The sequence below is a fragment of the Poecile atricapillus genome, chromosome W, assembly GCF_030490865.1.
Source record: "Poecile atricapillus isolate bPoeAtr1 chromosome W, bPoeAtr1.hap1, whole genome shotgun sequence".
NCBI lineage: Eukaryota > Metazoa > Chordata > Aves > Passeriformes > Paridae > Poecile > Poecile atricapillus.
In genome coordinates, this window is record NC_081288.1 from 105851397 (window position 1) to 105865744 (window position 14348).

General features: G+C 37.3%; 1 protein-coding gene across 1 annotated transcript; it reads left to right on the forward strand.

Annotated features, from left to right (window-relative positions):
• Positions 1 to 284: 284 nt before the first annotated feature.
• LOC131591502 (nuclear factor interleukin-3-regulated protein-like) lies at positions 285 to 13918 on the forward strand. Its single transcript, XM_058862290.1, is given in 4 exon segments — positions 285 to 305; positions 10365 to 11590; positions 11592 to 11651; positions 11653 to 13918. Coding segments are annotated over 3 exon segments (1356 nt in total). The 5' UTR covers positions 285 to 305; positions 10365 to 10373; the 3' UTR covers positions 11732 to 13918.
• Positions 13919 to 14348: the final 430 nt, after the last annotated feature.

Sequence of the window (14348 nt, forward strand, 5' to 3'; positions counted from 1 at the left end):
CGTAGTTCTGACCTACTAACATACATCTTTTCGTGTTGTCACATGCTCCCTCACTCCAGCTTACTCTGCTCCCGGACAAGCGGGACGTTGTTGCTTACCTGTCCTTACCCGTTTCACCTCGACCAGATGCTCCTCTTACCGCACGGTACTGAAGGTAGGAATGAGCGCTCAGAGTGGCGTCATGGGAGGAAGCCTGGGCGGAGGCGGGGCGTGCATGCATGTGTGGGTGTGGAGCTGTTAACGTTTTGCTGGCGTATCAGTGCCGGAGCTTGGCACGCCTGAAAGGTAGCAGGCGCTACGTGTGCGTGAGTATGAAAGGCCATAGTAATTTCGGTACAGAGTTAAGGTCATTAGTTACAACCCTTTTGTGCGTTAACGAGAAAAATCACAATTTTGTGCCGATGCCAGAGGCTGCCGGAGAAATCCCACTTTCACACGGTGTCGAAGGATATTGTTTGTGGGCAAACTGAATTAATGTTATCAGTCTGCCCCACAGTTCCCGTGTTTTGCTAGACCGTGTTTGCTTTAAGCCTTTTTCGTCACTTTTGTCGCTGTTTTTCAGACTCTAAGGGACCAATCACATAATATTTCCTGGAAATGTTGCATTATGTTACCACAGAATTTGCTGGCAGTCAGGCTTGGAATAGGGACCTAATTATGCAATTTTATCATCTTGCTACAAAGAAACTGGGACAATCCCACTTAAAAATGTAACTAACAGATTTTGTTAAGTACATTTAATAAGGAAAGTAGACAACTAGGTAAGTGGGGAGGTAACATGCTTGCTGACTATGTGTTGTGTACCTTAAAATGAAATTTGTGTTAATCTATATTTAGCCCTATCACAATTTAGCAACTGTTGCTTTATGTGCTATTCCTGGTCTTTTCTCCAGAGTTGTGCATATAGATGTTCAAGGCCATTTGCTTGGATTTTTAACTCCATGCTTTTAAGAGCCTTTTTGATAAGGCTGCATTTTTAGGAATGCATTTTATCTAGACACTAAATCATGTATTTGGTACTGAATTTTACTTGTCACCATTTAAAAAGAGGGGAACATGTAATTTAAGAAAAGTATGAATTTAAGAAAATGACAATGGTGCTGAAGAAGCAAGATGGCCTGCCTGTGTCCTGACAGCTGCAGTGGACTCGTATGAAGTAGTAAGGCCAGGCCCAGGGGGCAGGAGAATACCCTAGTCTCACGAAATCAGGTATTTTAGTGTGGCACACAACAAAAACAGAAGTAGGTTAGTTATGATGTTCTTGGTAGCACTAATCTTTGGTTAGTTGCTACGTGATCACAACTGGAATGCGGGCGTTGTGGGTCACGGGGGAAGTATTGCAGTACTGCCAATATGGGGTGTAAGAGGGTGTCCTGACCCTGCACGCCGGAGGTTCCCACTGCTCCGAAGACTTGCACAACACGGGGCGTGGAGGTTGCTATGTCCTGCTGGGGATGGCGGCAGATTGGGACCTTTCGAACGTCTGCGCGGCAGCAAGCAAGGGCTGAGGGCATTGCTGCGACCCGCCGTTCTGGGCCTGGGGCAGGCACGGTGGCAGAGGCTTGAGAGGTCAGGAGGAGTGATAGTGCGGGTGTTCTCGCTATAAACAGAGCGAGCCGGGCGCCATGCACCATCGGTTACAGAGTGGGGCTCCTCGCCGCCGCGACCCGCCCACCCATCACCCCCTGGTGGGGGCTTCAATTGGTCGCAGGGTTGGTAGCGGCAGGGCGGATGTCATGTCTGTCTGCCTCATTTAGTTAAGGCGAATCAGAGAGAGCTCCGGGGATCTCCTTGAGGGCAGGCGTCCCCTCTCGGTACCCGCCCGGCTGCCCAGGGACACTTCCTCCCTGGTATTTTGGCCGTGCCCCGCTGCCGCAGGTTGGGTGCCACTGTAGGAAGAGTACGGCTCACATATAGGCAGTAGAAATCATACACACACCCCCATCTGAATATTTAGGATTTCTCCTTAAGTCACAATGAAAACTGGCCATTGCCCAATTCTGTTGTTGGCAAGTGATTTCGACATTTCAGTGGCAAAAGTTGTGGCTGGAAGTCCCATATTCTCGGTTCATCTTGTATTCTGTCCTTGACAGAAGGCTACCTTGAAAGTTGCTGATGGTAATTTGTGCTCATTAAATATGAGGCAATTTGTGCACGTGTGTGTGTGCATGCCTACAAAGATCTTTTAAGTAGACAAAACCAAAATTACCATGTTGACTAAACCCTCCCAAGTGAAAATTTGGTATCACAACCATGGTGTATGTTCAGTATAACTGTTGTAGGTAGTAACAGTAAAAAACATATATTTTTAAAAGATTATATTTTTGATAACATGCACAAACTTTTCTGCTACTTGATTGTTGGAGTCAAGTACAGTTTTGGCATAGTAAAGCTGTTTGGATTAACTGCGTTAAAAAAACATTTTTTTTTCCTTCTCCTTTATAATTTGAATGATTGCACTCAGTTTCACTGTGTTCACTAGTATGTATGTAACCTACTTTGAGTCACCTTTGTTCTTTTCAGTAATTAATTCAGTCTAGAGCATAGTTTAAAATATTATCATAGGTATTAGTTTTACCATCCTTATTCAATTAAACTGTTCCTTAGATAAGAAATTAGAGTGAATTTTCATCCAAAAACCTGATTTAAAGCAACCAAATCAAGGATTACCAATTGAAGATCCTTAATATTATTTGCACTACTAAATATATCATTATGAATTCTCACATTGCAGATGTCTTTAATTGTTGATATATTAAAAGTTTGTAAAATTATCTGCCTTCATTTTCCATTCTTATATATTTTTAACTCATTCTTTAAAGGTCTGTTAACTAGCTTTTAATATATCCAGCTTCCTGAATTTGATTTAATGACTTCAAATTTCTTTTGGAATTTATTTATTTATTTTAAAGGACCCAATTTGAAAGGTGTCAAAAGGCTTACAGTCTTTCTATGAACAATAGGAACTTACATGGCCTTTTCACAGCATATCTTATCCTAAGAAGGAATAGTATTTGCCATGTTTTGGCTGATACTTGTACAATGTGTGCATTCTATCTATTGCAATAAAAGGAATGCACAGTCTGGAAAAGATATCAGTACTCTTGGTTTTTTCCAATCCTTTATCTTTAAATAATGTGCATAAATAAAAGAAACCTTTAACTCATTCTAAATTGACTTATTTTAGCAAATACTTGTGGAGACTGTTTATGAAATAGTTTCCTTTTCCAGACAGCAATCTTGCTGCTGTTATAACATCATGCAATAATGTATACAACTGAGTCTTATTATACCCTGTTAAGCAATGTATCTGACTCCTCAGCTTAATTGACTCTTGTCATGATTATTACAGTCAATTATGAGATACAAATCTGCTTAGGATGTGTAATAGGAAAAAATCACGCTACTTCCTGTGGCCCATTCTATGACAAAATGACAATTCATTTAAGTGTTAGTATTTTACAGTGTTTGGTGAGGAGGAATTTCAGACAAGAGATTTATAACTGTCTAATACTGATGGTAATGACTGTCAAAAATAAGACTGTGTAAACAAGGACATATTTGGATGTGATTCAAAATGTATTAGAAGCAATGTTTCTGAAAACCTTTTGGTTTTAAAGGTATACCTGAAATGGATTAGTATTGGGACCTTGTTAAATATCCTGATTTCTTTTTTTCTAATTCATATCTTGAATTGATCCATGTCCAAATTGGCATACTCTGAGACCAAATCTGGTCACAGATATTATATAAATCTATTTTCTGTTGGAAAGAAAGCTTCATAAAAACATTTTTCCCTTTTTTGTAAGTTGTCACATCTTAGGGTAGCTTTCAGTTCTGTCCTCAATGTATTTGAATAATAAACCATTTTTTTACATAGACATGGTTTCACAGCAGTTAGAAATATAGATGCCAGTCTTGTAAGACCTCCTTTTATGATTAGAACTCAACACTTGGACTCTCAATAAAGAAAATGATTCTTTGTGTGTGCCATAGCTTTCCCTTCTGGAATATCTTGCAGGATTAGAGCTCTAAAGATTGATATTTCTCCATTTTGTTTGCAGTGAGTGGTAGAGAACAAGATTTTTTTACAGGCAATGTTTATTTTGTATACTTAAACTTATGAACTTACATTTTTATATAATAAGATGCAAGTTTAGAGCATCAGCTGGGATTTACCGACATAATTCTACTGCCTTTAAATGGAGTTATATAAATTTAGATCAGCTGAAAGTCTGGTCCATGCATGACATTAGTAAGACGACAGTTAAAGCATCTTATTAGGGGCATTGTCCAAATGCCTCTTAAACACTGACAGACCACCTCTCTAGGAAGCTTGTTCCAGTGTTTGACCACTCTCTCAGTAAAAAAATGCTTCCTAATGTCCAGTTTAATCCTCCTTGGGCTCAGCTTTGAGCCATTCCTGTTGCTGGATACCAAGGAGAAAAGATCAGCACCTCCCTCTCCACTTTTACCCCTCAGAAAGTTGCAGAGAACAATGAGGTCACCCCACAGCCACCTTTTCTCTAAACTAGACAAACTCTGAGCCTTCAGCCACTCTTCATAGGGCATTCCTTCTAGCCCTTTTGCCAGCTTTGTTGCCCTCCTCTGGATACATTTAAGTACATTCACATCTTTTTTTAATTGTGGGACCCAGAACTGTACACAGTACCCAAGGGGAGGCCGCATCAATGTGAAGTATAGTGGGATAATCACCTCTTCTGGGTGTGTTTGATGCACCCCAGGATGTGGTTTTCCCTCTTGACTGTCAGGGCTCACTGCTGACCCTACTGGACTAGCCAATAACATTGTCTAGCTTCCAGTCAGCAGGGACCTCCACAGACTACCAAGAGAGGAGTCCTGCCATAACATTTATTAACTCCTTCGGTACTCTGATGAATCCCATGAGGCACCATGGACTTATGAACATTCAACTGATACAGCTCATTCCTTACAATTTCAGTGTCCACAAGTGGTACATCATTGTTCCTGCACTCATGGTCCTCTGACTGAGGGGACTGGGCAGCCCAAGTTCTATCAATATTATTAAAGCTTGTGGCAAAAAAAATTGAATTCTTCCACTTTTTCTTCATTCCTATTTGTTACATGACCATCTTCAACAAGTATCAGTCCAATGTTTTCTTTAGACCTTTTGTTGTTATTAACATACATTAAAAAAAGCCTTTTTTGTTATGTTAAATAACACTGGTCAGTTTCAACTCTAGTTGTGGTTTGGCTTTTTGTGTTTTCTCCCTACGTATATGAACCATGTCTCTGTGATCTTCCTGCGAAGCCTGACCTTGCTTCCAGAGATCATACAATTTCTTTTTCTTCTTGAATTCTATGAGGAGTTCCTTGTTCAGCCAAGCTGGTCTTTTGCCCCACTTGCTTGACTTACAATATGCTAGAATTGCCTGTTCCTGTGCTTCTAAAAGGTACTTAAAAACTGACCAGCACTCATGGACCCCCTAAGCCCTCGAAAGCAGATTCCCTGGGTACTCTGCTAAGTTTCTCTCTGAATAGCTTAAAGTTTGCTCTCTAGAAAGCCAGGGTAGCAACTCTGCTGGCCATTTTTCTCATTACACCAAAAAATTTTGAACTCAATTATTTTGTGATTACTGTGGCCCTACCTACCATGACGTCTCCCATAAGTCCTTCTCTATTCACAAACAAGTCTAGGAGGGCATCTTTCCTCATTGGGTCAGTGATCATTTGTGTCAAGAAGATATTTTCCACATCCTTCAGGAATTATCCAAACTTGCTTGTCACCTCCTCAACAGCCTGTAGCCCTCTATCCCAGCATTCCAGTCATGGGACTCATTCCACCAAGTTTCACTAATACCAATGATATGGTATCTCTGGGAGCTGAATAACACTTTAAGCTCATTCTGTTTGTTTCTTGTACTGAATATGTTGGTATACAAGCATTTCAGATATGCTCCTGAGCTCTCAGTGGTCCCTGGGGAGCAGTGTAAATGTTCCCACTAGCATTGCCACATTCAGGTAATGCTATGCCAATCCTTGGCTTACCTCCTGCAATCCTCTTGGTGTCCCCTTCCCCTATCAATTCTAGTGTAAAGCTCTCTCCATCAGCCCTGTCAATTTATGCCCAAAGATGAGTTTTCCCTGTTTGGACAGGTGGATCCTATTAGACCTCAGCATACAATGTCTCTCAAAGGCTCTTCCATGTTTTAAAACCCCAAAGTTTTGGTGCAGGTATTGGTCCTGGAGCCAGGTATTGATAGCCTGGGTTTGCCTGTTTCTTCCAAAGTCTTCCCCTGTTACTGGGAGGACTGAGGAAAATACTACCTGTGCTCCAAAACTTTTTGTCATTCTTCCCAGGGCTCTGAAGTTTCTTTGACTTCAGACTTTTTGTTGTGACATCATTTGTACTCATATGAAAAAGTTAAATAATAAAAAGATATTTGTCAGAATAATTAACATTTGATTTTTTATTTTTGTTTTGTGGCCCTTAATTAGGGGAAAACAATAAAATGAAATAATGCATTTCAGTATTTGAAGTTAGGAATGCTCTGATTTTATTTGCAGAACATTGTTACTGTTAAGTTACTGCTTAGTGCATTCTAGTTTTTCCTACTGTCAAGTGATGTGATATTTAAATAAAATGGCATGATATATATGTATTAATTAAAACCTAGAGAAGCACAGGGAATTTATATATTACCTTATATAAATATTTAAAGGTTTTCCTGGTTTTGGACAAATTGAACAGGTCTGACTTTCTAAACAAGTTGAAGAAAATATAGGTTGAATTTGCACTTTTTAACCTTGACTGACCTTTCTGAAGAACAGCTATTTTTAACATGTGTTTAGATTTCTCCAAATAGTAATTTTACTTTCACAATTTGTGTATTTTACCATTGGGGAAAAAAACCCTATACTTTCATTAGTTAATTTGTAGTTATTAGGATAAACAGTAACTTAACTACTTTTCTTTACAATGGAAGTATTTTCTACAAATTGCGTATGACATCACCTTTTCTGGATACAACTTGGAGTTGGGTAATATGAAAGTGGAATAGTATTCCAAGTGCCATGATGAACTTATTCATTTTTTTCATATTTGATTTAAAAGTGTCCTAATAAATTAATTCTTCTTGATATTTGCTTTTCTTTTGTGGAGGCTAGCTTTGGAACAAGCTGCAGGCCCCATGGCCTGCCAGCCCTGCCTGAGAAGCTAGCCTCCATATTCTTTCAATAAGACAAAGAAATTCAACATGTTATCAAAAATGCTTTATTTTATATGAAGCATCATCATTAGTGTTCCACTGACCTAATTACATGTTGATCCTGGAACCATAAACACTTAAAATTCCTATTAAGTTGTAAGAAAAGGGAACCCTTGTTACCGCTGAAGATGAATAGATCACGCGGACACAGGTCGAGGTGTGGTGAAAGAAAGAGCCGAGTTTATTTTTCCTCCCAGGATTTATAGGCTTCTGACCATGGCCAGGGATTGGATGGTCAGGATAACACTTTCCCACTGCACTGGCCATGAGAGATGCCCATCACAAGACGTGTAACAGAAAGAATGTACACATATCTATGTTTACAGTTACTCTCCTGGGAAAGTCCTTAGAAAACTATGTTAGCAAGCTCAGAAGCTGAGTTTTCAGGGCGACAAACCCTAATGCAGAAGCAGTAGTTCTGTATTTCTCCATGTTGCTGTAATGGATTCAGTAATATTTAGTGTTAACATTAGCACTGTAAATTTTGTTTCCTTCTTTGATCTTGGATAACCTATAATAGCATAACGTCTAGTTATTCAGTGTGTCCAGAAAGTTTGAACTTCGTTTGCTCCCCATTGCCTAGACTCTCTTGCCCACAAATCTAGGGATAATATTGCTATTCCATTAGAGTCAGCATCCACATTTTTCTTCAGCAGGAATAGAATTTCACTGATGGTGCTAGATATAAGGCAAGAAAGAGTATGTTGGATGATTTCAGTAGATGTGGATTTGGACTTTGGAGTCTACATCCTCAGTTAAAGAAGATTTCTTAATTATTATAGACTTGAAAGGTGCAGAATTTCATGGCATACTTTTTGTCTATGGGAAGCAGTAGTGGTAGAGTAGCTCTGAAATGTTTAAGCAGTGTTTAGTTATGCTGTGTATCCACCATCTGAAATTAAACTTAGTTTCCTTCATTTTATGTGCATAATATTATTTCTGTATCTCATAAAAGTCTTGAGGTAGTTAGCAAATGTTTTTTAAATGCTTTGTAAATAGAAAGTACAAAATATATTCCTCGGTTTTTCAAATTACAGAATACAAATTTATTTTTCATGTTTGGCTATCTATGAGCAGGTTCTATATCAACCTTGGTATGTGGACAAATTTTAAAATACATAACCTTTGACAGAATGCTATCAATAACAATAAACAATACATATGTGGAACATAGAAACAACAACTAGAAATATGTGCATACATATCGATGTGAGATGTGAGCTTTTATTGTTTTTCAGCACTTTACTGCATAGTGGTTTGTTTTGTTTAATAAAAAAACAGTGATAAATGCATGGTTCTTCTTTAAAATGAGAGATGAATTTGCTTTTTCTTTTAAGGAATGAGGTAAATTTTTATAGACACAGCCTGACAAAAGTAAAGTTTATTTGAAAGCATCTGACTGCTTGAAATGGGATTTAATATAGTTTTGTAGAATTGCTATCAAAATGTTAGATCAGCAGAATTGAATTATTAGGTATCTCATTACAGAATATGTTTTGAAAAACTGAGATTGGAAATAATGTGTATTTTGATAAATTCAAATAATAATGTGCAGTTACTCTGAAGAAACACATATGTATGTGTGGAGGCCTATTTGCATATTGTAAAGCAGAACTGACTTATTTAATTAAATTACAAAGAACAGAGTCAAGATTGAAGGTCTGGATCACAACTCTGACACATTTTAAGTGCATTTCAATCTGAATACACAAGTCTCCAGGGTCAAATTCTAAATGTACAATTTTGACATTGATAATTTAAATTTTCCTGATTTTTGTATATGTAATTTCTTGCTTAAATAGTATGAATTCTATGGAAGTCTCATTAATATTTTTATCTGAGGTTGTATCCTGCTTCTATTGAAGCCAATGGTAAAATTGCTATTGGAGGAAGACTGAATCCATAATTCATAGGGTCAAGTGTTATTACACTTACATTGGCACTCAGTGTTATTAACATCAAGCAACAACAACAAAACATCTTTAATAATGACTAGTGTAAGGTACTCTTAAATCTTGGGTTTATAATACTTTATGAGGAAGTGATAAAGCAATTGAAAAAATATTCATAAGGGGAAAGATTGCAATTTGAAATATAGTCAGAGGAATCATTATAGTTCATTAATTTACATGTAAATACTGATGTTTTCCGGTGGAATTATAAATTGCAAGTGAGCTGGAGACTATAGAGATAGATACAAAGACAGTTCTTGTCCTGAAACAGTCTTATTTAAGAGAAAACATGTTGCTTCCATATTTGCCAGAATCATGTGTGCGTTTACTAGTTTCAAGTTATATGATTGATCAAAAAGGGATGTTATAACTTGAAATATGTGTGTATACACACATGCACATAACACGCATTTTATATATAAATTTACAGGATACAAAAGCACTCGTTAAATGTTTAATAACTTTATGAATAGCAGTGTTATTTTAAGACAATAGAAAGCATTCTAGCTTCTCTATATCAGCTTGTTATTTTTAGTCTGTGGAGGACCCAACTAGATAGCATTGCCAAATCATGCACTGCAGCTGTATTCTGAAGAGATGTTTTAATTTGGAATGACAAGATACTTTCCAGTGCTGCTCATCAACACATATGGTGTTCAGCAGTGTTAAGTGCTAGGTTTAAGTTGGTCAGTGATATTATGGAAAGTTATGTGACATTTTTCTCAGATCAAAATTCAAAGATAAAATTTCTTTTATTAATTTTCCTTGAATAATATTGTATTTGTTTTGTAAGCAAATCTGCTATCTAGGTATCATAAAGCTTAGAATATCAGTTGTTTCAGAGTCAAGATTCCTTCATATTACAGCAAGTTTAATGAATCAAATGCTGGTCTAAGCTTTTTATTGGAAGTTACTTTTGAATGCCAAACCCCAGAAATTCTTAAACAGTAATCAAATTCTCAATTTGTTCAAGGTTATTTAGAAGATTCTCATCACCTCTGCCAATAAAATTGAATCTAGACACTGTTATTTGAGAATATGAAACAAAAGGAAGGACATTGTGTACATTTTTAAAGTACTGAAGTTGTGGTATGAGAAGTACTGGAGAAATAGTTTGCTCTGTTGCTCATTGTAGATCTATTACAAATTGTTTCTGATACAGCTGAGAAAAATGCAGACCCTTAAAAAGGAACATGGACCTGTTGACACAAGTAGCAATGGGGACAAAATCATGGTGCTTAAATCTACTTTAGTAGAAGTGTCTGAAGAATTGTCTGCAAATGTAGAGATGCTACTCACTGAAGCTAGTGGAAAAAGCAAATCAACTTGCCGGAGAAAGCGAGAATTCATTCCAAATGAAAAGAAAGATGCTATGTATTGGGAGAAAAGGCGGAAAAATAATGAAGCTGCTAAAAGATCTCGTGAAAAACGGCGTCTGAATGATCTTGTCTTAGAGAGCAAACTAATTGCGCTGGGAGAAGAGAATGCCACTTTGAAGGCAGAGCTGCTTTCTTTGAAACTGAAGTTTGGTTTAATTACTTCTGCAGCCTATGCCCAAGAGATACAGAAACTTGGTAGTGCAACAGCTGCATATTTTCAAGATTATCGAAGTCCCAAATCAAATATTAACTCATTTGTTGATGAACATGAACCATCTATAGTTGGTAGAAGTTATATTTCTGTCATTAAACATTCTCCTCAAAGCTCTATGTCTGATATGTCTGAAATATCATCACTAGAGCATACTCAATCAAGTTGTATGCGAAAAAACTGCAGAAGTCCTGAAAATAAGTTCCAGTTTATAAAACAGGAGCCCATGGAATTAGAGAGAGAGACAAGAGATGGCAGAAGTTCACAGAAAGCATCCATATATCCACACTACATGGGAACTACCTTTAACATGTCCTCACATTCTCCTCTCTTCCAAGTCAATAGGTTGTCAAGTAATTCCCCCAGAACTTCAGAAACTGATGATAATGCAGTTAGAAAGTCATCTGATGGAGAAGATGAACAGCAGGTTCCTAAGGGTCCAATCCATTCCCCAGCTGAACATAAAAATATTTGTGCAACAGTTAAAGTTCCAGAAGTGAATTCTTCAGCTTTGCCTCACAAGCTTCGAATTAAAACCAAAGCCATGCAAATTAAGGTGGAAGCAGTAGATAATGACTATGATGCTGCACAGAAACTATCATCACCTATTGATATGTCATCAAAAAGACATGCTGAGCTTAAAAAACACACTGCACAAAACTTGGCACATTCTTCTCTTACTCCTTTCTCAGTTCAAGTGATTAATATCCAAGACTGGTCTTTCAAACCAGAACTCTGGCATCAAAAGGAACTAAATGTAAGAATTCAGAGTGGTTGCAAAGCTGAAATAGGTGAAATAAGACAGTATCTTCAGTGTCTCTGAATCAAAGAAGCTGTATTTGAAGCAGAGCATGGCAAACATCTGCAGAGGTTGCTTTCCTTAAAATAATTATAACTACACAACAAATCTCAGCATCAGACTGGTTAAGTTACTACTGAATAAAGGCTTATTGTTGTTTTTATATTAAAAAATGTCATTTGCAGTAGATAAATTTGTTTTGTATTATGCTAATTTATTGCTGGACTTGTGATGTCTTTTCACTGTAATGTTCATATAATGTCTGGTGTCTTTTTGTGCACAAATTATTATGGAGACTAGGCTGTTTTATGATCATTATGCCTTGTTGTCATGGTTTAGGAATAGTACTCTCTAATTTAGTGCTCCCACTGAGACTCTCCGAACCACCATGGTGCATGTTCACTCCTCTTTCCTGTCCTTCTCTTCCCCTGTGGCAGCTGGAGAGGGGAACTGGAGGTACAAAAGGTGAAGATCATGGTTTGAGATAATAACAATTTACTAGAAACAGCAATGAGATAAGAAAATGAACAGTAACAGTAACAATATTACTAACAGCGATTGCTCCCTCTCTTGGGACTGGCACCCCCCAAATTGCTCCCTTCAGTTTGGGACCAGAACCATCCAACCATTCCATCTGGCTTGGAACCAGTGTTAGACCACCACTCCATTCACCATGCTTGCTTGACCAGAAGAATCCCCTTCTCCCCAGAAGAGTCCCTTTCCCCTGCCACTGGCAATAACTTGAGGTGGTATAGAATAACCTCCAGGTCATGGCCATGCCCTCTTCTGGCTACTGCAAAAATTAAGCCTGTCCTGGCCAGAACCAGGACACTTTTTTATAGTCAGGTAACCAGTACAAATGATATATATAGTAAACTTAGTTTTATTTTTCTTCTTCTAAGCTCTGCAAATAACCAGTTACAATAAAATACCGGTGTCAAGCACAAAACATCTACTCCGGTTCAATAGTTTTTTATGAACTTGTAAATATGTTGTTAATTAAAAAAAAGGCTTGCTTCTTACACTGTGTTTAACTTAAATTATATGTTTGGCTTTTACAGCCAAACTTACACTATTTTAAATTTCTTTTTTTCTTTAAGACCTCTTTTTAGAAGAGAATTTAAGTGGATATTTACAAATGAAACAGTATCCAATTAATAGCCCTAACTTTCTTTAAATAATTTCTTAGTATAAATTAAACAAAAGCCACACAAATTCTAACAGTAATTGTAATATCAAGGAAGTTTTTCTCCTGTCTCAAATGAGTGTGTTGGGTTTCCTGAATGGCTTACTATAACAAACTTTTTCATTATTACAGTTTTTTGGTTTATATGAAATCAATTATATTGGACTTGTGCATCTTCAAGTTTTAAGAGTCCTGAACTAATTGGACAATGTCATCTTTGCCAAGGGTTCTGCTTATGTCTGTCCAGGCATGGAAAGGATGGTCAAAGGCTGATGAATCTGTAAACTCTGAGCTTAACTTGGCAAAATCTATATAAGGACAGACAATAGTAAGTAGCAGCATTAGAGATGATAATCTGCTATTTCAGCTCTGTGGTGCATAACAGAATTGTAAGTATGAAATAAGGCTTACAGCCAATATGGTTTTTGGTTTTAATGGTCTAGTTAACTGAACTGGAATACCCTAGCTGACTACAAGGCATTTTGCCAGAAATTTTTATATATAAAACAGAATACGTGGAGAACAATCCAGATAGTACTAGCCTCTTAAAATTTGCATAGTCAAGGACTTCTTCATATGATAACTGTACAGAGTTTTAATGTTCTTATCTAAGAAGAGCCATTGAAGCATGGAGATTGTATTGCATCATACCCACTTGTCTGGGCTTACCGAAGTCTTTAATTAAAAATTAAAAATCATTTACAAATATAATGCTAGACGAAGAATTGTTTGCACCTGATGGGTTAATAAAATGCTTATTCTTCAAAAACCACTGGCCTATGGAACTGCACAATGTTTATTTTGTAGGATCATGTTAAACACTGACCAAGAAGAAGAACCGGAGAGTAAAAAGTCCAATTATATCAACTTTTTACCAGTTCACTCGGTAGTCAAGTATGACTGGGATTGCTGACCACCAGGGACCACCAAAGAGACCCTCCAGGACAGAAGAACGCATGTGCCAATGGGAGGAAAAATATGCTAATGACTTTGGGGAAATTACTATCATATGTATGTTTCTTCTGGGAAAACCTATGAATATGTATGTAAAATATAGTACATAAACAGGAGCTTTTTCTGTACTCAGCATGCACGATATTTTGGAGGAGCTATCCCCTTGTGCATCTGGCCAAATAAAGAATGCCTGCTTCTTAATGCTACATTGGTATTAAGGAGTTTTATTTTTACCAATTTTTGATATCACATTTGGCAGAAGTCCTTCTCAATATAATTTCCCATTCTCTTAAAGTACTAATAAATCAGATTAACAAATAAGCCCTTTCTGAAAAAGTTATGGAAATGTTCCATTATAGATCATGGAAATTAATAGACTTAAAATGCTAATTAAGAAAACAGAATGGAGTCAGTGATTTTTAATTTCATATTTGACTAGAATGAGAGGAAGTTTTTCAACTAATTTTTGGAATGGATAGGAGTCTGATTCTCTTCTGATAGCTCTGAAGTTTGGTCCAGCAGTCAGGGCAATAGAAAAACTTCCTGATATCAGCAAGGCTAGGATTTTATTCTATATTTTCTTCAGGCACTGATGATTCACTATCACATTCTGGGTG